The sequence below is a fragment of the Oryx dammah genome, unplaced genomic scaffold (assembly GCF_014754425.2).
Source record: "Oryx dammah isolate SB20612 unplaced genomic scaffold, SCBI_Odam_1.1 HiC_scaffold_4, whole genome shotgun sequence".
In the NCBI taxonomy this organism is placed as follows: Eukaryota; Metazoa; Chordata; class Mammalia; order Artiodactyla; family Bovidae; genus Oryx; species Oryx dammah.
The window spans coordinates 11,549,765-11,574,655 of NW_024070188.1; the positions used below are offsets into that span (position 1 = coordinate 11,549,765).

The 24,891-nt window shown below is 39.4% G+C and overlaps 1 protein-coding gene across 6 annotated transcripts in view; it reads left to right on the forward strand.

Moving 5' to 3' along the window:
- Positions 1-24,891, forward strand: part of ECHDC1 (ethylmalonyl-CoA decarboxylase 1) — a 57,424-nt gene that overhangs the window by 6,565 nt on the left and 25,968 nt on the right. For 2 of the 6 annotated variants that reach the window (XM_040238977.1, XM_040238978.1), the window contains exons 2-4: positions 14,173-14,210; positions 14,646-14,867; positions 21,723-21,865. In XM_040238977.1, the coding sequence (XP_040094911.1) occupies positions 14,648-14,867; positions 21,723-21,865 (363 nt within the window). In that variant the 5' untranslated portion in view covers positions 14,173-14,210; positions 14,646-14,647. Of the gene's footprint in view, positions 1-3,475; positions 3,632-14,172; positions 14,211-14,645; positions 14,868-21,722; positions 21,866-24,891 lie in introns of those variants that run through there. The other 4 variants (XM_040238979.1, XM_040238981.1, XM_040238976.1 and 1 more) reach the window with 3 other exon arrangements.

Here is a 24,891-nt window from a genome sequence, read left to right on the forward strand (position 1 = left end):
CAAGCCAGGCTTCAACAATACGTGATCCGTGAACTTCCAGATGTTCAAGCTGGATTTAGAAAAGGCATAGGAACCAGAGATCAAACTGCCAACATCCGTTGTGTAGAAAAAGCAAGAGAATTCCAGAAGAACATCTTCTGTTTCATTGACTATTCTAAAGCGTTTGACTGTGGATCACAACAAACCATGGAAAATTCTTAAAAGATGGGAATTCCAGACCACCTGACCTGCCTCTGAGCAACTTGTATGCAGGTCATGAAGCAACAGCACTGGATATGGCACAACAGACTGGTTCCAAATTGGGCAAGGAGTATGTCAAAGTTGTATATTTTCACCTTGTTTATTTAACTTATGTGCAAAGTATAGCATGTGAAATGCCAGACAAGATGAACCACAAGCAAAAAACAAGATTGCCAGGAGAAATACCAGTCACCTCAGATATGCAGATAACACCACCCTCATGGGAGAAAGCAAAGAGGAACAGAAGAGCCTCTTGATGAAGGTGAAAGGGGAGAGTAAAAAGGCTTGCTTAAAACTCAACATTCAAAAAACTAAGATCATAGCATCCAGTCCCATCACTTCATGGCAGATACATGGTAAACAATGGAAACGGTAGAGACTTTATTTTGGGGGGCTCCAAAATCACTGCAGATGGTGATTGCAGCCATGAACTTAAAAAAATGCTTGCTCCTTGGAAGAAAAACTGACCAGTCTAGACAGCCTATTAAAAGCAGAGACAAAGGATGAAACAGAAGCGTTTAGAAAAGACACATGTAGGTGGGAAATTAGTGTGTATGATAAAAACAATTCTAGTCAATCATGTAATTTATCTTAGCAAAACTCTGACATTTTAAGTTACCTCAAAAGATTTCAGTATGCTACTTTTAAGTACATATATCATAAAATATAATTGTTGCACCTAAAAACTCTTATCCCATTTTCATCTACCTGAATTATTTGTTCCCAACATTTATGTTTAAGTTACTCACAAAAACTTAATGAGTCATTAGACAGAGTCAGCCATCATCTCAAGCAAATTTTTTTTCTGACAGATTTGCAGCAGAGATAATGTGAATTTATCTGACTAGTAAATGCATGTGGAATTAAAGTATTCAGTGCTGATGACTCTAAAAACATGCCTGTTTCAGTTAGACTAACAAATTTAAACTATCACATGAACCACAAAAGCATTCATGTGAGTTGCTCTTATATTTCTGATAATTTATATAAGTAATATTTTTAGACCAGTTAAATGGAGCTCTTTTTATAAATTAATTTTGGCAGTACCATCTGGCAGTATAAAAATAAGACATACCTGTGACATAGCATACAGCCATACACAGAGATCTTTTAGCCTGGTACAAAACTCAAAGGAGAATATTTAGATACGAATTGTTCTTCTGACAGATGAACTAAGTTAAGCCTACCAGTTTATTTGCATGCTATAAGGACCCTCTTAGAGCTCTTTTCAGACTCTTTTGTCTTTTTAGAAATTTCTACATAACAATGAAAGAAAGCATTCCATCGTCTTTGAGATCAGGTGCCCCAAATATCAAACCTGAGTTTGAGCAAAACTACAGTTGTTTTGAAGATTTATATCCCCTTGAGGCCAAATGTTTTAAAAGGTAGGTGCTGTCTTCCTATGAAGAAATTGAGAAATTTCGGGGGGTGGGGCGGGGTGGGAGAGAAACAGATTATTTACATAGTATAACACAGTAGAGAATAGAAGACTTTATCGAAAAATTTGATCTCAGTAGGAATGGATGTCAGTAGCATGCAGAAGGTGGGAACAACCAAGTGTCAAGGGATAACTGTTATTTATTGCTCCAAACTTCTGGGCAAACCTATCCCTCTGGCCTTGGGTTTTCTCATGGGAAAAATAGATGTATTACAGGGAATGCATTTATTGCTTTGAAAGATATTTATCTACGATCAAGTTCTGGAATTATTATTCCCTTTTTGGGGGAGAAAGAAATCCCAGCATGATTCTTTTCTAAAAAGTCTTGGCCTAATGAATGAATAGGGCTGAGGAAGTTAAGGAGAGAAGAGTGGGTATCTCTCAAAAGGCCTGAAAAGGAATAGGCACAGAGGTAGGAACCTAGGGTAGAGACTCCGACGGTCTGAACCATATTAGTACCTGTCCTGGAGAAGGGAAGGAGGAAGTTGGGACTGGAGGCAGGGCCTGAGACAAAGAAAGTGAAGGAGGGGAAAGAGACCGCAGAAGACATGTTGTTTTTTTTAATTTGTTTGCAATGTTCATGAGGAAGAACTGCATTTTAAAAAAAATTTATTGACTTGGCTGTGCCAGTCTTAGTTGCAGCACACAGGGACTTTGACCTTCATTGTGGTATGCAACTCTTCATTGCAGATGTGAGATCTAGTGCCCTGACCAGGGATTGAGCCTGGGCTCTCTGTGTTGGTAATGCAGAGTCTTATCCACTGGATCACCAGGGAAGTCCAAGGACTGTAATTTTTACATATAACACCATCGAGCTGTGATAGACCTAGACAGCATTCTAAACAGCAGAGACATCATTTTGCCAACAAAGGTCTGTATATTCAAAGCTGTGGTTTTTCCATTAGTCATCTACGGATGTGAGAGTTGGACTGTAAAGAAGGCTGAGCACCAAAGAATTGATGCTTTTGAACTGTGGTGCTAGAGAAGACTCTTGAGAGTCCTTTGGACTGCAAAGGAGTTCCAACCAGTCAATCCTAAAGGAAATCAGTCCTGAATATTCATTGGAAGGACTGATGCTGAAGCTGAAGTTCCAATACTTTGGCTACCTGATGCGAGGAGCCAACTCATTGGAAAAGATCTTGATGCTGGGAAAGATTGAGGGGAGGAGGAGAAGGGGATGACAGAGGATCAGATGGTTGGATGGCATCACTGACTCAATGGACATGAGTTTGAACAAACTCCAGGAAATGGTGAAGGACAAGGAAGCCTGGCTTGCTGCAGTCCATGGGGTCACAAAGAGTTGGACACGACTGAGTGACTGAACAGCAACAAGAGTCCCTGAAAGGGGAAAATTCCTAAACAAATTGCAGGTCATAGCCCAATACAGTTCCAGTGGGAACAGCTTAATTTCAAAGGAGTTGGGCCAAATGCTAAGTGCATGAGTGCTCACAGGAAGGATAAAGCCTTTAATACAGAAAGTTATCTAGTGGAGGTTGTGTCAGTTTCGATTTGCTGAGAAGGCAGCCCTGGCAGCAGTAGCTCTATTTTGTGCCTAGAAATTGATTCCAACCATCAGTAATGTTCTCTGGGAACTCTATAATTGTCCTTCTTGCTGCCCATATTAAGTTATCTTAAGTAAAATTTGCATCATTAATTTCACGCAGCCAGCTTTTCAACAACAAAAATGAAAAACTCATTTTTGGTAAATGTTCTTTCATTCTAGTATTCTTTTTGAGCCTCAACAATTCTTTTAATACTGCACACACACATGTAATTGTGAAATCAGCTGGGGGGGCGGGGGGAGGAGCATAGTAATAAAACAGCTGATCTTTTCTTGATAGTTTATTGGTCTGACCTGAAAGATGAGTAGATCTTCATTAGCTGGTGAGTTGGCAGTGATCAGCATTCCAAGAAGAGAGACCAGCTTGCATAGAAGAGTGAAACTGAAACAGGGTGAGTGGTGGGATTAATGAACAGGGTAGGTAGAGTTGACTTATGGGCAGATTCTTTAGCCTTGTCTCCTGATGTGGATTCTCAAGCCTTGTGTGCCAGATTGTTATTGGCAAATATTATTTGTCAAGTACTGTACCAGCCATTGCAAATGTCCTCTTGCAGCTAAATCTAGTGGGAAGATTTGGTTAAAGGAGTAGTTACAGCAAAGTGTGAGTGAGGGTTAACGAAGGATCTAAACATTATGAGAGCAGACAGAGTATTTTGTGTAGTTGAGGGTATTCTAAACATTGTGAGAGCAGACAGAGTGGGGTGCCATTTCCTTCTCCAGAGGATCTTCCCAACCCAGGGGTCGAACCCAGGTCTCCCACATTGTAGGCAGACGCTTTACTGTCTGAGCCACCAGGGGAGTGAAGTGTTAATTAATGACAGCCTCAAACCAAATTCAAATGCCAAAAACGGGTCACATGCTGACAGTCTGAAATGGAATAGTTCTGATATTTTGTTGTTTACTTCCTGCCTTATGCTTATTGTTTTCTTGCTCAGTATGTGTTTGTGTTTACTTTCTGGATATTTCCAGCACCTGATGAAATGGGTTACCACTTCTAAGAGAACAGAGAGCTTAGTCTCTGTGTAGGGAAGGGAGCTTACTTGTTTGCCTTTGAAAAAGTTAGAAAACATGGAGAGAGTGAAACCTTTGATCTCGGATCTCTCTCTTTCCCCTTTCTGATGGCATGGTTGTGAGCTTGTTCAGCTGGACTGAATCTGGTTGTGGTAGGACAGCAAAGCAACCAGCAGGATGGGTTAGCAACCCTGACAAGCTACAGTCCATGGGGTCACAAAGAGTCAGACATGACTGAGCAACTGAACTGAACTGATCCATGTGATTTGTAGTAAGTTGCTCAGTCGTGTCCAACTCTCTGCAACCCCAAGGACTGTAGCCTGTCAGGCTCCTCTGTCCGTGGGGATTCTCCAGGCAAGATACTGGAGTGGGTTGTCATGCCATTCTCCAGAAAGTATTCATAATAGGATCTTATCCAGTGTCAAGGATTGGACCCCTAATCTTGGAATCAGCAAACTTGAGAGGCTTAGCAGTGTACCTGAGTTTCTCAGGTACTACTCTCTGCCACAGACAAGGGGATCTGAGGAGAGAAAAAAAGGGAGAGTTAGTGGAAGGAGGACAGGAGTTTGGGGGGCCAAAAAAAATGGAATCAATAGAGAAAAGGATCCATGAGGTTTTTATTATGAGGTTTCCATGGAAAAATGAGTATATCAAAGATGTCCAATGAGGCAAAAATATTAGTGACATAATGTTTAAATTTGGTAATGATTTAAGTGTAAAAAGGTACATCTGATGATGTCTATACTCATTGCCCTTGTTTTAGATATTGGAGTGGGGTGCCATGCTAAGTCACTTCAGTCGTGTCTGACTCTTTGCAGCCCTGTGGACTGTAGCCCAGCTGGCTCCTCTGTCTGTGGGATTCTCCAGACAAGAATACTGGAGTGGGCTGCCATTTTCTTCTCCAAGGGATCTTTCCGACCTCGCATCTCTTACATCTCTGCATTGGCAGGCAGGTTCCTTTACTACTAGTGCCACCTGGGAAGCTTCATTGGAAGTGGTAGAGTGGGGGGGATGTATGTGAAGACGGAACAGACAGACTCCTTACAATGAGAAAAGATATTTTGTTTATTGATTCTGTTATCCCTTCATAATAATTAAAAATGCTGATGATTTTACAAGTCTTACTCCTTCTTATTTTCTAGTTTAACTCTTTTTTTTTTTTTTCCCGAAACAGAATACTATGGAAATCATAGGCAACTTTTTTCTTTTTTTTTAAATAGCCATCTAAGTTCTCATCAAGTTTCTTTGGCACAGTTCTCTTACATTAAAGTCACGGTCAACGTGGAAAAGACCTCACCCCCAAATGAATTTTACATTTAATGGTCTCTTCTATATATGACTTATCCCTTGGGGCAAAACGTGCAGAGAGCATATTCTAGGCAAAAGCCAGCTTGGTCATGTTGGGTTTGGCTCTTTCTTTGTAGGCCTCTCAGTTTTGTGAACTGATCTGGCCAGGGACCTTGAGAGCTTATTTTTCCTAGACTAGAAGCAGGCCTAAGGAACCCTGAGCCCTACAGCTTTAATCTTCTTCAAATGCCTTCCCAAGATAAAGGCAGCCCCTGGTTCCATGTCCCACACAAGCTGAGAGGCAGAGAGGGGAACGTGAGAGAGAAGGCAGTGGAGACGAAAAGGAGGAAAGAAGGGAAATCAGAACAAAGAAGATTCAAAGTGGCAGCAGTACCAGTGGAAATAGTTTCACTTTGTTGCCTTCTATGGAAAGCTGTAGTGCTGTGACTGAATTACTTATCTTGGCTCAAAACCAATAGTTTCGTTCTTTGGAAGAAGGACTGGGGAAAGTAGGTCAAGTCATGGGTTCTTCTGCTTGTTTGCCGCTAATAGTTACTAGGTCTTAGGCTCAGTACTCCCTGGGTAAAATGCCTCTGATTCTGAGAAAGTCAGAGAACCTAACTGCCTCGCTCTAACCCTTGTGAGAGAAATCATTATATAGTTAAAATATGAAGTACACTACTAACCAAATCCTTGTAAAATGTGAATCACTAACCACAGACATTATAAGTAGGTAATGTCTTATCTATAACTTAACCTCCTTTCTTAAAAAGTGTCAGTACTTTTATTAATGATGTGGTAAAGATTGTGTTGTATGCAAACCTGATTTGTATACCTGAAAAAAAAAAAAAAAAAGACCCACAGCTCTTATCCTTCTTGTGAAGAGGGGTAGGCACTCCTAAGCTGGGAATGAGAGTGGAGTGGTGGTTCTGCATCAAACTGACCAGGGGCCAGTGAAAGGGAGACCTTCTTCTCTGGCTGACTCTAATACCCTTAAGCACTTGGAGCTACATATTCTGGACTTGGAATTCCTAAAATCCCTACAATGAAATAAAATATTTCTGTCTGGCAGATAGAGATCTTTTATTTAGTTTGGGAAATGATGGTTAGATATACAGTAATCACTGGGCTTCCTAGGTGGCTCTGGGGGTAAAGAATCCCCTGCCAATGCAGGAGATGCCAGAGATGCTGGTTTGGTCCCTGGGTGGGCAAGATTCCCTGGAGGAGGAAGTAGCAACCCACTCCAGTATTCTTGCCTGGAAAATTCCATGAACAGAGGAGCCTGGAGGGCCAACAGTCCGTGGGTCACAAAGAGTTGGACATGACTGAACATCACCAGTAACAACAACTATAGTAATCCCTATACAGTAATAACCACATTAGGTATCATTTAGTACCACGAATGTTAAATGTAAAAACCCTGTGCGCTAAAACCATGAATAAGATGTGGTCCCTGCCGACAGGAGTTTTTAAATTTACTCGAGGCAGGAGCATCATTATGGGTCATTATAATTTACTGGAGGCAGGAGTGTCATTATGAATCATTATAATTTACTGGAGGCAGGAGTGTCTCTAATTCTTTCTTACCTGGTTTCTGGTCATACATCAAGTGTTAAGAAATATTATTACCTTTAATGAGGACACTTCTTAGTTTTCAGAACTGCCAGAGACTCCAGATACCTATGTGGCCACCTATAGCAATATGTGTGTTTTTTATTAAATATCTTCTATGCAAAAAACAGAATACTTAGAAAAATTAGTTTTGAAATTAGTGTTTTAGAAGATTGGGAGAGATTATTGGCAAAGGCAGAGACACCTCTCCATTCCAAATTTGAAATGGTATCATTTAATAAAAAAAAGTTTAATGAGAAATGTAGCATACTTGCACATAGTTTAAAAAGCATAAGAAGAGTTTAAAGAACAGCAACAACAAAAATAAATAACCCGTGTCCCCATTGTCTAGGTTAACAAATACAACACACTCATTCTGAAACCTAACTTTTTCAAAAGTATGTTAGGTTAGCTTTCTTCATGTCTACATTTATTTTCATTCTAGCCACTGTACTAAAACCTGATTTCAAATTTAAGACAACAGTCTTTTATAGAAGTAATTTTGGAATAATAATATCATGGTTTCATAACAAATATTTTTATTTCATCAGATACATATTTTTTGTAAAATATATTATCTATTAAAAAATTTGTGATTCTGGGCAGCTGTTTAGTTACTTGAAGTGATGCCTCAAGTTTTAAAGCTTTTGAATAAATTAATATTATGCTATAAAAATATATGTATTTATTTAGAGAAAAAGAGTAAGAACTTTGAGATCTTTCCTGTTGCTTCAGAATTTGGCAGTAAGTAGGTGACTCCCTAGAGGGAAGCTTCACATATAGGTAAGCTTTCATTACTTGTGAAATGGAAATGTGGGCCTTGTTTCTTGTTTTCCTAGATTTGTTTTGGAAGGGGAAGTGAGACTGTATCATTTTCATTCTGATTGATTAGTGCTAATTTGACTGTGTGGATCACAATAAACTGTGGAAAATTCTGAAAGAGATGGGAATATCAGACCACCCGACCTGCCTCTTGAGAAACCTATATGCAGGTCAGGAAGGAACAGTTAGAACTGGACATGGAACAACAGACTGGATCCAAATAGGAAAAGGTGTACGTCAAGGCTGTATATTGTCACCCTCCTTATTTAACTTATATGCAGAGTACATCATGAGAAACGCTGGGCTTTAAGAAGCACAAGCTTGGAATCAAGATTGCCGAGAGAAATATCAATAACCTCAGATATGCAGATGACACCACCCTTATGGCAGAAAGTGAAGAGGAACTAAAAAGCCTCTTGATGAAAGTGAAAGAGGAGAGTGAAAAAGTTGGGTTAAAGCTCAACATTCAGAAAACGAAGATCATGGCATCTGGTCCCATGACTTCACAGGAAATAGATGGGGAAACTGGAAACAGTGTCAGGTTTTATTTTTGGGGGCTCCAAATCACTGCAGATGGTGACTGCAGCCATGAAATTAAAAGACGCTTACTCCTTGGAAGGAAAGTTATGACCAACCTTGATTGCATATTCAAAAGCAGAGACATTACTTTGCCACCAAAGGTCCGTCTAGTCAAGGCTATGGTTTTTCCGGTAGTTGTGTATGGATGTGAGAGTTGGACTGTGAAGAAAGCTGAGCACCGAAGAATTGATGGTTTTGAACTGTGGTGTTGGAGAAGACTCTTGAGAGTCCCTTGGACTGCAAGGAGATGCAACCAGTCCATTCTAAAGGAGATCAGTTCTGGGTGTTCATTGGAAGGACTGATGCTGAAGCTGAAACTCCAGTATTTTGGCCACCTCATGTGAAGAGTTGACTCATTGGAAAAGACCCTGATGCTGGGAGGGATTGAGGGCAGGAGGAGAAGGGGCGACAGAGGATGAGATGGTTGGATGGCATCACCGACTCGATGGACATGAGTTTGGGTAAACTCCGGGAGTTGGTGATGGTCAAGGAGGACTGAATATAGTTAGGTGAAGAACTGATACTCTGAAAGTATATAAGATGAGAGTTTCTTAAGGTAGCCCACTCTGCCAATATTTTGGCCACAAGACACTGTAGAGAAAAGCTAATCTGAGTTTACTTTTTCCTTTCATTACTCCCCAGCAAATTAGGATGTTGCTTAATTTTTGTTCTACTTCTGCTTGAAATGTTAAAACTTGGAAAGATTGAAGGGAAATAAAATATCATAATCCTGTGCACTGATTTAGTATCTTCAGGTCCCTTTCTGCCTATAGAAAATTCTTAGACTTCATGATAAAAGTTTACTGGTGAAGAGAGGAAAAAAAATCAGGTCTCTGGTGCTGCTGCTACTAAGTTGCTTCAGTCAGGTCCGACTCTCTGCAACCCCATAGACGGCAGTCCATGAGGCTCCCCCATCCCTGGGATTCTCCAGGCAAGAACACTGGAGTGAGTTGCCATTTCCACAAGGCATGAAAGTGAAAAGTGAAAGTGAAGTCACTCAGTCATGTCCGACTCTTAGCAACCCCATGGACTGCGGCCCACCAGGCTCCTCCATCCATGGGATTTTCCAGGCAAGAGTACTGGAGTGGGGTGCCATTGCCTTCTGTGCAGGTCTCTAATAAAGCTTAATAGAAGGAGGAATTTTGTTCTATTTTCAATTAGAGAATTGAGTTATTTTTGCTTAGTACATACTTCGTTTCTTTGATAAAACTGAAAATTTGTTGAGGGTAAAATTTTTTTTTATTGAAATAGCTAGTTAATAAAGGGGAGATGACTAATAAGAACTCAGTTAATTTACATTGAACTGTTACCAATTATATCTTACCAAATAAATCTTATCATATGCACGTGTTTATATACTAGGATCCCAGTCCTATTAATTTCTTGACTATAAAAACCTACATGTAGTGTGTAATTTACTTAATGGCTCTTATGCACAGAAACTCTTCAACCCATTTTTTATTCTTAGAATGAAACTATTGTCTATTTTAAATAATCCAATAAAGAATCTTGTCCTGATTTATCTTAATTGCTAATCTAGTTGTTATGTATGTTTCTCAAATTTTGTCTTCAAAAAAGCAAAAAGGCTTCCAAACTCATTTTGAAATGATATACAGTAATTTGATCTATTTCTTTACTTTTCCCACAAACATTGATCACTGAACTTGAATCTGAGGATAGTGAAAGGGGAGATGAAAAAGAAAGAACAGTGTTTGGGGTTGAGATGGAGTTTTTATGCACTTGGCTGGAGTTGTGAGCTTATGTATGTTGCAGAAAAGGGTCTGCAGCAAGGGAGATGCCTTCCAGGGTGCAAGAGTAGGCTCTTGTCTGACACTTAGAAATGAATTATTCCAGAAGATAAACGTGTTGACAAAGCAAGACACTTCATTGGGAAGTGGCTCCCAGGTGAAGAGCAGCAAGGTAAGGGAACCCAGAGCTGCTCTGCCATGTGGCTTGCAGTGTTGGGTTTTATGGTAATAGAGTTAGTTTCTGGGTTGTCTCTGGCTAATCATTCTGACTCAGATTCCTTCCTCGTGGCCTGCACATTGCTCAGCCAAGATGGATTCCAGCAAGAAGGATTCTGGGAGGTTGGCAGGACATATGAATTGGCGTCTCACTCCTTTTGACTTTTCCCGAGTTCTTCTGGTTGGTGGTAGCTTCCATGTTCCCTACCAAGGTCTCCTGTTGTAAGATAACTCATGCAAGTAGTTACTGTCGACCTTGGCCAGGGTAGGTGGTTTTGGGCAGTGGTTCCCCTAATATATATGTATATAGTATACAGGCATGAGAATATAAGTTTTATTTGCTAATTTAATTTGTTTCTAGCTCCATTGCTTGTCATTGCTCAACAACTCCTGAAATTTTTAGTGTAGATTTCCTCTGCTAGCTAAGAGAATCTTGAGAAAACTTGATATTTACACTTAGCCAATAGTTTAGAAAGCCTCTAAAATCCTTTATTTTTTCATAGCTATTTCATATTTTAGTAAAAATATTATATTTTTGAACTTCACCTTCCATTTCCCATAGACCTAAGTTTATCAACCTTTATCACTTTATTTCTTCTTCATGTTCATTTTTTAGGTTCATGCTCAAGTCCTGAGAAGTCACCCTATTTTAAATCTTTTCAGTTTCTTTGAAAATGTATTTGTAGATTTGTGCTTTTAGGAGCATACAGTAGAAAGATAGCTCTGATTTTAAGGACTAGTGTGAAACTAATGGTGGCCATTGTATTCATCCAGAGACAAAGGTTTCAACTTTGTTGTAGGGGAAATAAAGGATTGGAAAAATAAAAAAGGTAGGTTGCACATGAGATATGAAGGAGGGGAAGGAGGTTGGGTTTTCTGCTCTGGCTTTCTGTGTTGTTGATACTACAGATAGTTAAGGGAAGGAATAAAGTAGGTAGAGGTTTTAGTAGGGTGAGTTCAGGTTTAAACTGATTTTGGGAAGCCTGTGGTACATCTAGAGGTGAGGAATACGGAAGTAGATTTTTGTTTGATTTAGGAGTACACAGGCATAGCATTTCCAATGGAGATGGAAATGCAGGATTTATTGTCATAAGAATTTTAATAAAAGCTATAGGCAAATGAATAAAATAATTTCTACAAGTTAGTAGTAAAAGGTTCAGTGCAGTGCAGTGCAGTCACTCAGTCTTGTCCGACTCCCTGCAACTTGGAAGAGGCACTTTACAAAAGATGATGAGCTGCAGCACCCCAGGCCTCCCTGTCCATCACCAACTCCTGGAGTTCACTCAAACTCATGTCCATTGAGTCGGTGATGCCATCCAACCATCTCATACTCTGTCATCCCTTCTCCTGCCCTCAATCTTTCCCAGCATCAGGGTCTTTTCAAATGAGTCAGCTCTTCGCATCAGGTGGCCAAAGTATTAGAGTTTCAGCTTCAACATCAGTCCCTCTAATGAACACCCAGGACTGATCTCCTTTTGGAGGAACTGGTTGGATCTTCTTGCAGTCAAGGGACTCTTAAGAGTCTTCTCCAACACCACAGTTCAAAAGCATCAATTCTTCAGCACTCAGCTTTCTTCACAGTCCAACTCTCACATCCATACATGACCACTGGAAAAAACATAGCCTTGACTAGATGGACCTTTGTTGGCAAAGTAATGTCTCTGCTTTTCAATATGCTATCTAGGTTGGTCATAACTTTCCTTCCAAGGAGTAAGCGTCTTTTAATTTCATGGCTGAAATCACCATCTACAGTGATTTTGGAGCCCCCAAAAATAGTCTGACACTGTTTCCACTGTTTCCCCATCTATTTCCCAAGAAGTCATGGGACCAGATGCCATGATCTTCGTTTTCTGAATGTTGAGCTTTAACCCAACTTTTTCACTCTCCTCTTTCACTTTCGTCAAGAGGCTCTTTAGTTCCTCTTCACTTTCTGCCATAAGGTTGGTGTCATCTGCATATCTGAGGTTATTGATATTTCTCTCGGCAATCTTGATTCCAGCTCTTGCTGGAATAAAAGGTAAATAAATAGAAAAAATGGGTAAAAAAACTTGGAAGAGGCACTTTACAAAAGGTGATATACAAATAACAAATTAGCATATGAAAATCGAGCTTCACTTCATTAGACATCATAGAAATGCAAAGTGATACCATAATGACTGTACCACTATCTAGAATACTTAAAATGGAAAGAAAGGAAATAAAAAGACATTAGCAAATGATTAATAAGATCATGGAGCAACTGGAATGTTCACTTTCTGTGGATATGAAAACTCTTATTAGCCAGTATCTCTTAAAGTGGAACAAATGAACAGATATGAAACATTATGACCAGTCCTTGGAAGATGGCCATGTGTGTGTGACGTGTAAGTATAAGAGGGAGAGATTGATATGTAGAGTTTGCTAATACTTTTCACCATGAGTAATTTCTGTGGGACATAAAGTGCACCGACCCAGACTGAAAGAATGAACTTGGAGACACTAGGTGCAGCTACAAGAGAGGATTTAATGACGGTCTTGCAAGATCTGGTGTCTGGTGGGCAGGCATACCCACTGTCATTAAAACAAACAATTTTATCCCTAGCTGCAAGCCCTTCCCCAAGTTCCTTCTTGGCTGAGTACTGTGGGATGAACAGTCTTCCCTGATGTTGCCTAGGTTTGTTCCCTCTTTGTTTATGGGCTTGCCCCTCCCTGACATCTTGTTTCTTCCTTTCCTGTGCACCCATTCCTGTTTTCTGTTTTGAATTCACCAGTAGAATGAGCCTCCATGAAAATCTTAGACATTCTACCCTCCCTTTGTTTTCCCGGACTTTCCAGTTTTATAACCCTTATGGTTATTGCATCAGTAAGCTGTTAGGCCACTTTGGCTGGTAGTAATTTTTCCACCCAAAGCCAGCACCCTTGAAAATGGACCACTTTAAGTTTATTTCTTACAATTTCAAGCTACCAGTGGTTTAAAAAAAACAATTTGCAAAATTCTTCACTGTTTAACAATCAGTTTTAGCCAGCTGCTGCCTGATCCACTACTTCTGTTTTTAGATATAGCCAACAGAAGTGCATATGTGTTGACCCAAAGACAGATACTAAAATGTTCACAGCAGCTCTACTTGTAATGCCAAAACCCAGAAACAACCCTAATGTCTATTTACATTGGAATTGATGAGTAGTGGTATATTCATATAATGAAATGCAACAATGAAAAGAATGGACTATTTAGAATCTCATTACACATAATAATAATAATAGGTGTCACAAACATAGTTGAAACCAGACAAAAGAAGATATACCATATTTTTCAATTTATATAAAGTTCAATAGCAGGCCAACTAATCTTGAAGAAGATAGTTGTTATCCTTATTTGGAGTCATGACCAAAAAGTGGCACAATGAATGGTAGACCTTGTAAGGTTCATGTTCTGTTTTTGATCTGAGTGCTATTTACTTGAATGTATTTGCCTTGTGAAAATTCATTGAACTGTAACTTATGATTTGTATCATTTCTGAATGTATTTTTTATGTCAGCAGAAATACTTACAAAAAAGCATTTGAACAAATAAGCGATTACCCGGAGATTAGATATATAAAATGAGAAGAGTTGACAGAACTTTGGGGGATGCAGAAACCTTACATATGTGTTCCTATTTCTTTCCCTATTTTCCTCAGGACTCCTTCCAGCTGTTTCTGTGAGAGCATTACATAAGGTAAGGATAATACCAAGAATATTGCTCTGTTGCATTTCTGCCTCAAGGTTGTTTCCAAAGGGACTTTTGGACTGAATTTTTTTCTTAGATTTAGAGTTACAAGAACTGCTATCATGAAGAAGACTCCCTGAAGGCAGGAGATGGTGCAAACTACAGAACAGCAACAGTTTTCTAAACCCTCCTAGTGTGTTGGATCTCAGTAAATGTCCTGTAACTATGTCATCATCTCCCAGTGATGTACTGAGATAATGTACTTTGTGAATTGTTTGGTTTGAGAAGCTGGGAGAAGGGAAGCAATCTGGTACTTAGAGTGCTTTGAGAAGTAGGGAAGTCCTTTCAGTAAACAGAAAGGTCTCTCGCTAAAGACTGTTAATGTATTATATTAGAAAAGTGTCTGTTTAGCTAGACTACTGCATACTTCTCTCTTTTTTCCAGAAATGGCAAGAAGTCTTTTGAAGACATCGTCTAACCCTGTAAAGACAAAATTGCTGCATCAGATAGGATTGTCACTTTACAATACTTCTCATGGCTTCCATGAAGAAGAAATGAAAAAAAAACTTGAACAGTTTCCTGGTGGATCCATTGACCTTCAGAAGGAAAACAATGGCATTGGCATTCTTACTCTGAACAATCCAAGCAGAATGAACGCCTTCTCAGGTATAGAGAGAGATGTTTCTTATGTTAAAGAATGATACCAAATCTAACCTGCTATCTTGTGATTTTTATTCTTAAACTCTGTAGACAGAATTCTTGAAAGTCATGGTACTCTTTGTAGAACATGTAAAAATGAAAAGTTGTCACATGAACCAGGAATATTTTTAAAATTTATTTATTTTTAATTGGAGGATAACTATGTTGTAATATTGTGTTGGTTTCTGCCATACATCAGTCAGTCATAGGTATACATATGGCCCCTTCCTCCTGAACCCCCCTCCCACCTCCCATCTGATCCCCTCTATGTTGCCACAGAGCACTGGTTTGAGCTCCCTGCATCATACAGAAAATTCCCGCTGGCTATATGTTTTACATATGGTAGTGTATCTGTTTCCATGCTCCTCTCTAAATTTCCCCCAGCTTCTCCTTCCCTCACCGTGTCCACAAGTCTGTTCTCTATGTCTGTCTCCCTTGTTGCCCTGCAAATAGGTTCATCAGTACCATCGTTCTAGATTCCGTGTATATATGTTAATATATAATACTTGTTTTTCTCCTTCTGACTTAACTTCACTCTGTATATTAGGCTGTAGGTACATCCACCTCATTAGAACTGAACTGACTCAAATGCATTCCTTTTTATGACTGAGTAATATTTCATTGTATATCTGTACCACATCTTCTTTATCCATTCACCTGTTGATGGACATCTAGGTTGCTTCCATGTCCTAGCTCTTGTAAATAGTGCTGTGGTGGACATTGGGGTACATGTGTCTCTTTCAGTTTTGGTTTTCTCAGGGTGTATGCCCAATAGTACGATTGCTGGGTGATATGGTAGTTTTATTCCTAGTTTTTTAAGGAATCTTCATACTGTTCTCCATAGTGGCTATACCAGTTTACATTCCCACCAACAGTGCTAGAGGCTTTCCTTTTCGCCACACCCCTCTCTTAACATTTATTTTTTGGTAGTTTTTTGATGATGGCCATTCTGACCTGTGTGAGGTGATACCTCATAGTTTTTGATTTGCATTTCTCTAATAATGAGCCACATTGAGCTTCTTTTCATATGTTTATTAGCTATCTGTATATCTTCTTTGGAGAAATGTCTGTTTAGGTCTTCTGCTCACTGTTGATTGAGTTGTTTGTTTTTCTGGTATTGAGCTGCATGAACTGTGTATCTATTTTGGAGATTAAGCCTTTGTTAGTTGTTTCATTAGCTGTTATTTTCTCCCATTCTGAGGGTTATCTTTTGTTGTCTTTATACCTTGTTTATAGTTTCCTTTGCTGTGCAAAAACTTGTAAGTTTTATAAGGTTCCCCTTGTTTGTTTTTGTTTTTATTTCCCTTAATCTAGAAGGTGGGTCATAGATGATCTTGCTATGATTTATGCCAAAGAGTATTCTGCCTATGTTTTCCTCTTAAGAGTTTTATAGTTTCTCATCTTATATTTAGTTCTTTAATCCATTTTGAGTTTATCTTTGTGTATGGGTGTTAGGAAGTGTTCTAATTTCATACTTTCATATGTGACTGTCCAGTTTTCCCACCACCACTTATTGAAGAGACTGTCTTTTCTCCATTGTATATTCTTGCCTCCTTTGTCAAAGATAAGGTGCCCATAGGTATGTGGGTTTATCTCTGAGCTTTCTATCTTGCTCCATTGATCTATTTTGAGACCAGGAGCTGGCTGTGGCTCAGATCATGAACTCCTTATTACCAAATTCAGACTTAAATTGAAGAAAGTAGGGAAAACCGCTAGACCATTCAGATATGACCTAAATCAAATCCCTTATGATTATACAGTGGAAGTGAGAAATAGATTTAAGGGCCTAGATCTGATAGATAGAGTGCCTGATGAACTATGGAATGAGGTTCGTGACATTGTACAGGAGACAGGGATCAAGACCATCCCCATGGAAAAGAAATGCAAAAAAGCAAAATGGCTGTCTGGAGAGGCCTTACAAATTGCTGTGAAAAGAAGAGAAGCAAAAAGCAAAGGAGAAAAGGAAAGATATAAGCATCTGAATGCAGAGTTCCAAAGAATAGCAAGAAGAGATAAGAAAGCTTTCTTCAGTGATCAGTGCAAAGAAATAGAGGAAAAGAACAGAACGGGAAAGACTAGAGATCTCTTCAAGAAAATTACAGATACCAAGGGAACATTTCATGCAAAGATGGGCTCGATAAAGGACAGAAATGGTCTGGACATAACAGAAGCAGAAGATATTAAGAAGAGGTGGCAAGGATACACAGAAGAACTGTACAAAAAAGATCTTCATGACCCAGATAATCACAGTGGTGTGATCACTCACCTAGAGCCAGACATCCTGGGATGTGAAGTCAAGTGGGCCTTAGAAAGCATCAGTATGAACAAAGCTAGTGTGGGTGATGGAATTCCAGTTGAGCTGTTTCAAATCCTGAAAGATGATGCTGTGAAAGTGCTGCACTCAATATGCCAGCCAATTTGGAAAACTCAGCAGTGGACACAGGACTGGAAAAGGTCAGTTTTCATTCCAATCTCAAAGAAAGGCAATGCCAAAGAATTCTCAAACTACCGCACAATTGCACTCATCTCACACACTAGTAAAGTAATGCTCAAAATTCTCCAAGCCAGGCTTCAGCAGTACGTGAACCATGAACTTCTGGATGTTCAAGCTGGTTTTAGAAAAGGCAGAGGAATCAGAGATCAAATTGCCAACATCCGCTGGATCATGGCAAAAGCAAGAGAGTTCCAGAAAAACATCTATTTCTGTTTCATTGACTATGCCAAAGCCTTTGACTGTGTGGATCACAAGAAACTGTGGAAAATTCTGAAAGAGATGGGAATACCAGACCACCTGACCTGCCTCTTGAGAAAGCTGTATGCAGGTCAGGAAGCAACAGTTAGAACTGGACATGGAACAACAGACTGGTTCCAAATAGGAAAAGGAGTATGTCAAGGCTTTATATTGTCACCCTGCCTATTTAACTTCTATGCAGAGTACATCATGAGAAACGCTGGCCTGGAAGAAACACAAGCTGGAATCAAGATTGCCGGGAGAAATGTCAATAACCTCAGATATGCAGATGACACCACCCTTATGGCAGAAAGTGAAGAGGAACTAAAAAGCCTCTTGATGAAAGTGAAAGAGGAGAGTGAAAAAGTTGGCTTAAAGCTCAACATTCAGAAAACGAAGATCATGGCATCTGGTCCTATCACTTCATGGGAAATAGATGGGGAAACAGTGTCAGACTCTATTTTGGGGGGCTCCAAAATCACTGCAGATGGTGACTGCAGCCATGAAATTAAAAGACACTTACTCCTTGGAAGAAAAGTTATGACCAACCTAGATAGTATATTCAAAAGCAGAGACATTACTTTGCTAACTAAGGTCTGTCTAGTCAAGGCTATGGTTTTTCCAGTAGTCATGTATGGATGTGAGAGTTGGACTGTGAAGAAAGCTGAGTGCCGAAGAGTTGATGCTTTTGAACTGTGGTGTTGGAGAAGACTCTGGAGAGTCCCTTGAACTGCAAGGAGATCCAACCAGTCCATTCTGAAGGAGATCAGCTCTGGGATTTCTTTGGAAGGAATGATGCTAAAGCTGAAACTCCAGTACTTTGGCCACCTCATGCGAAGAGTTGACTCATTGGGAAAGACTCTGATGCTGGGAGGGATTGGGGGCAGGAGGAGAAGGGGACGACAGAGGATGAGATGGCTGGATGGCATCACTGACTCGATGGACGTGAGTCTGAGTGACCTCCGGGAGTTGGTGATGGACAGGGAGGCCTGGCGTGCTGCGATTCATGGGGTCACAAAGAGTCGGACACGACTGAGCGACTGAACTGAACTGACCATTCTGTCTTGATGACTATAGCTTTGTAATATAGTCTGAAATCACGAAAGTTGATTCCTCCAGCTCCATTTACTTTCTCAAGACTGGTTTGGCTACTCAGGGTCTTTTGTGTTTCCATACAAATTGTGAGATTTTTTTTTGTACTAGTTCTGTGAAAAACACCATTGGTACTTTGATAGGGATGCATTGAATCTGTAGATTGCTTTGGGTAGTATAGTGATTTTCACAATATTGACTCTTCTAATCCAAAAACATGGTATATCTCTCCATCTGTTTATGTTGTCTTTGATTTTTTTCATCAGTGTCTTAGAGTTTTATGTATACAGCTGTTTTGTCTCCCTTAGGTAGATTTATTCCTAGGTATTTATTCTTTTTGTTACAGTGGTAAATGGGATTGATTCCTTAATTTCTCTTTCTGATTTTTCATTGTTAGTATATAGGAATGCAATTAATTTCTGTGTATTGATTGATTTTGTAACCTGTGACTTTACTAAATTCACTGATTGACTAGTAATTTTCTGATAATATCTTTGGGATTTTCTATGTATAGTATCATGTCATCTGTAAGCAGTAAGAGTTTTACTACTTCTTTTCCAATCTGGATCCCTTTTATTTCTTTTTCTTCTTTGATTGCTGTGGCAAGTACTTCTAGAACTCTGTTGAATAATAGTGGTGAGAGTGGGCACCATTATCTTGTTGGAATTAGGAACATTTTTAACTAATTGTGTATATTTTAATTTTTTAAATATATGAATACAGATGTTGATAAAAGTAATCAAATTGAGCTTATTTTTTCCATGGAAATTTTAAGTGTTTAATAACTTGATTGGTGTTCAGCTGTCACTGGGAGACAAAAGGAAGGATATTTCAAAGATTAAAAACTAAAGAGAAAAGCCTAAAATAAAAAAACAATTTAATTTTTTTGTGAACTAAAATAAGACTGTCATTTTAACCACGTAATTCTAATAATCAGTGAAAGCACTGCACTTGCCTATTTGCTGCCCCTTTTCTAACTCTGAGATACAGGTAAACACTTTCTATTACTAGGCAACTCTCTTGGCATATAAGATTTTACATTTAAGAGACCTCAAGGTCCAGGACCTGGATAATTTGTAATTTTTTGCCAAAGCTCAAATTTGCGTTATTCTACCATGATGTAATACAGAAGCCAATGAATAACCTTGCTGACTGCCCAGCACTCATGTTTCAAGGTGATTTTGGCAGTCTCTGTTTATCAGTTATATGCTCCATGGAAGGAGAGGGTTGTGAATTATATTTTGTAGTAGCATTTGAAATATTGGGTTCAAAAATATCCCAATAAAGGTTTATGTGTCTTTATATAATCATAACTATAGACATAATTCGATAGACTGTAAACTTTGTAAATTATCAATGATGAGTCTTTAAACATAAGATGACTTTTCTTTACACTCAGCAGAATTCAGAGGTATCTCTTGCTATTAATGTTAATGAATAGAAATATAATGTAGGACATAAGTGTCAGCTATATATATCATTTAAAATTTTCTGGTAGCCCTATTTTTAAAAGGAAAAAGAAGGGTTAAATTAATTTTAACAATATTGTGTTTAATCAGTGTATTCAGAATATTGCAACTTGTGATTGATATAAAAAGTATCAATGAGATATTTTCCTCTTTTTTTCATACCAAGTCTTTGAAATCTGCTATGTATTTTACACTACTCTTAGTGAATTGGGTCTGGCTGCTTGCTACTCAAAAATCAGCATTCAAGACAAGTGTTATGAAAGAAAGTTGCTTTTAGTCAGAATGCTGGCAGTTTGGGGAGATGGTGGACTCAGTGTCCCACAAAAACCACCTCTGAAGATTCTGTTGAGCCATGAAAGTTTTAAAGGAAGAAGGGGACATAATCGCAGTCACTGAGATAAGGTGTCTGAGTCATTGCCATCCCACACTGTGTGCTGGCTTGTTGACTTCTTGTGGTTTTTCTTTAGATGCTCTTGTTCACACAGTTTGTTTGCACGGATTTGTTCTTGAGATTTCTGAAGAAGAAGCTAGGGAAGAGATCTAGTCCTCTGTTACTTATTCTTCATCTCTACTTCTCTGATCTATGGAAAGAACCAACAGGTTAGGCAATGTATTGTCATCCAGAGATCTGATAGTTGTGCCTAAGGCCAGAGATGAGTAGAGGATGGGGTTGCCTGGCCTAAGGTTAGTGACAAGGCAGAAGGGGCTTCCTGTCGAGAGCTCTTTCCTGCCATAAACTGTTTACACTACTGCACATCTCAGTTTAGACTAGCCATATTTCAGGTGCTCAGGGACTTCATGTGGGTGGTGGCTACTTCACTGGACAGTGCAGCTCCATACCTTCAATTGGTTCAGAGAATAAAAGGCAACTTTTACATGAGCCTAGAAAAAAATAAAATTAGAAAGGTAAGACTGTTGTAGAGATTTTAGAGTAGCTAGCTACTAATTTTTACTAACTACTGAATAGCTGTACTTTATGATTTATATCAGTAAAGCTTTTTATTCAAGTGGAAACAAGTATTAATTTGATGCCTAGTGTTTAAAACTAATACAAGCAGAGCTACTTTGATTAGAGTGATGGGGTTGGGTTGGGTTGAGAGATGATGAATGAGCCCTACACTCACAACTCTCAGGTCCTTGCTTGAAGATCACCCAAGCAGATACTCTTCATGGTCCATTTCATCTCTTATGTTTATTTCACAGAGTCAATAAGATTAGTTTAACTACTGGTATATGTTTCTCATACTCAGGGCCAGCTTTTTTTCCCTACCTAACCACATATTTATGTGGTTTCTTAATTAAGGGGGAAAGAGAGAGAGATCACTAACAAATTATAAATTTTTAAAGCAGAGAGACTGTCATGCTTATCTTCTTCATATATACTCAGTACCAACATTATAGGCATTTGATAGACGTTCAGTATTTGTAAAATTTGTGATCTGAGTCTTGTTTGACACCTTACAGTTTCTAAATTATTTCTATTTGTCCAATATTTTATGTGTATGTGATACCCCCTCCCTTCTCTGGCAGGTGTTATGATGCTACAACTTCTGGAAAAAGTGATTGAATTGGAAAATTGGACAGAGGGGAAAGGTCTCATTGTCCGTGGAGCAAAAAATACTTTTTCCTCAGGATCTGATCTGAATGCTGTGAAAGCACTAGGAACTCCAGAGGCAAGTATTATATGAATTATGCAGTAGATTCTACATGTTTGTCAGCCATCTATGGATAAGATATTTATATTCTACTTATGTGGTTATTATGATGACAGCTATTTTCTAATAGTTTTCCAAAGATCAGAGTTTTTGTTTTGCATCTTAAAGATTAGCTTGTAATAGTGTGAAGTAACGGGAAAAAAATGAAGGACAGGAAGGTTAGCAATAAAACGTCCACTATTAAAACCAGCAAGGATGTGAATTTTTTAAGTGGAAGCCCTTTAGCATCTCATGATATGGAGTTTTGCATAAGGTACATATATAAAATACTTAGCAAGGCTTTGGCACTTGGTAGGCTCCAGCAAATGCTGGGAGTTGAAACATTTGCTTTTGAATTATGGTGACAGAAAAGCAGTCTGAATCATCTGTTAGTATTTGTCCTCCACGGAAGCTGTTTTTCTTGAATTCAACCCTCCACTAACATTCCCTAGGCAGGAAAAAGTAAAAAAAAGCAGATGAGAGAGAGAGGAAAAAGCAAGAAAAGTGTATCTGTTACCATTTAATGATAAATGAACTGTGTGTGGGTAATAATGTTTTAATGTTATTGGACAGCTCTTGCACCACTCTATGTAGTATAAGGATTTCAACTTGCATAATATCTATGAGGAAAGATCTCTCTTTTTGTAATTTTGATAGATTTGTATTTGAAAGTTGGTTTCAGCATTTTCTGGCAGGCAGGAGGGTGCCAGCCTAAGAACCGAGTGGGCTACAGTTTTATAATCTAAGGAAAAGTGAAGACACGGAGAAGACCACTGTCTTCCTTATAGTTCCTCCTCCATGTTGGGTGGGGGATTTTTCTTGTCCCTATGTGGTCAAACTGGCACTGTCATGGTGCAATGGAAATGAGCAAAAAGGTGCTAACATATGCTAAAGTATGGTAAATCATCTCAGGTTTCAGTGTAATATCACCTTTTCCTTATATTTTTGTTTTTACTGTGTATAGAGAACCGCATCATAGAAATCATTAACTTACTGAGCTTACTGGGCAGGAGGTGGGTCTCATTCCACTGTTATTTTATTATTTTGGGGCACATGTTATGTGTCTGTTGCATGGTTTTCCTGCTAAGGAAGCCTGTTTGGTTTCGTGGTGAAGCAAAACTGCTGTGTTAAATGATCATTAACTTACTGGCTCTCCCACACTTTGGTTTTATTTACAATCTCCTCCTGGGATTAAATATTTAACCACTTGCTTTGTCCCTTTACTCTATCCTTATCAAGAATACTAAGCCGGCAATCTGAATATATGGATTTTTACCCAGGCTTTACTAGTAATTTTACTATGGGGCCGGCAGGTCATTTGATTATAATTTTTCACCTCTAGAATGATTCTGCAGAGAAGGCAATGGCACCCCACTCCAGCACTCTTGCCTGGAAAATCCCATGGACGGAGGAGCCTGGTGAGCTGCAGTCCATGGGGTCGCTAAGAGTCGGACACAACTAAGCAACTTCACTTTGCCTTTTCACTTTCATGCATTGGAGAAGGAAATGGCAACCCACTCCAGTGTTCTTGCCTGGAGAATCCCAGGGACGGGGGAGCCTGGTGGGCTGCCGTCTATGGGGTCACACAGAATCGGACATGACTGAAGCGACTTAGCAGCAGCAGCAGCAGAATTATTCTGTTGCTAGACATCTTATTCTGTTCACAAAAGACACTATAAAGATAGAATGAGATAGTAATGATAGATAATTGTGGGTCTGGTATAAGTCAGTGTTGGGCTGTACTCTCAGCCCTGGAAAGCCTGCACTTGCCCAGCTGCAAGACCAAAGAAAGAGCCTGGAGTCAGTGACAGCTGTCAGTGGGCCAGTGGAAAGGGGGAGCTCACATGTCTGAAGCAAAGTCCTGAAGCAGCACCCCACCAGCTGTGGCAGACAGGGCAGGACAGTCTTTGCTTCATGGAAAACGGGAGCCCCTTATAAGGGGAATTAGCTTCATGTTGGCTCATTTGGTTACCAGGGAAACTAGTAGAATGCCCCTCACCACACCTTTGAGGACAGTGACTTGCAGGGATGCAGGAAGGCCAGCCATGTGAGTAGGGTGTAAGTGAAGCAGGCAGTGGTTGAGGAAGGGACGTACAGAGAGCCAGAGAAGAGCACCTTGAGTGGCCTGACCTTTTCAGTCAGATAGGAAGTCATCCCTAAAAATGAGAAAGGTGATTTTTATTTCTTCCAGTTAGAAGGTTGTTTCTGTCTCTTTAGATCATGTGGCCAGCATTTTTTTTTTCTGCTATATATGTAAAAACTACAAGTGGAAACATGCTAATTGTTTCACATATATATTGTGAGCCTGATGTAAATCAGGTAGGAAAATATCAGACTTCAGATAAGATATCACTTAATAAAGTTTATTCTTTCCAGTGAGGACCTTCTCCAGATAACTTGTTGAATGTTTGCAGTAGAGTGAGTGTGGGTTTTGATCTACAGCTGGGAACTCGGGTGATGTGACCCCAGTGCTTAAATAGCACTGCAGGTGTCCATCCCTTGTAGTCACGCACATCTGCCAACATCGATTTAAAAAAAAAAAAAAAAACACCTGGAATTGTGATTCTGCTTTACAGTGTGTTATTTTTCAGGCCCGGATTGGCTTTAACATACCTTATTTCAAAATACTGTCTTGCGTAGGTGAATCCTTTATTGTACTTCTATGAAATATCTTTAGTCATGGTTATAGGAAATACACAGCATAGAAATAAATAACTTGAATAAGTTCTCTTTATGGACAGTATTGGGTTTCCCAGGTGGCATGGTAATAGAGAGTCCACCTGCCGATGCAGGAGACGCAGGGGGCATGGGTTCGATCCTTGAGTCAGAAAGATCCCCTGCAAGAGGAAGGGGCAACCCACTGCAGTGTACTTGCCTGGAAAGTCCCATAGACAGAGGAGCCTGGCAGACTGCAGTTCATGGGGTCGTAAAAGAGTCAGACGTGACTTAGCACACACGTGTAGTGTACATGCATGCATGGTGTACTTGTCACATGGTGACTTTCA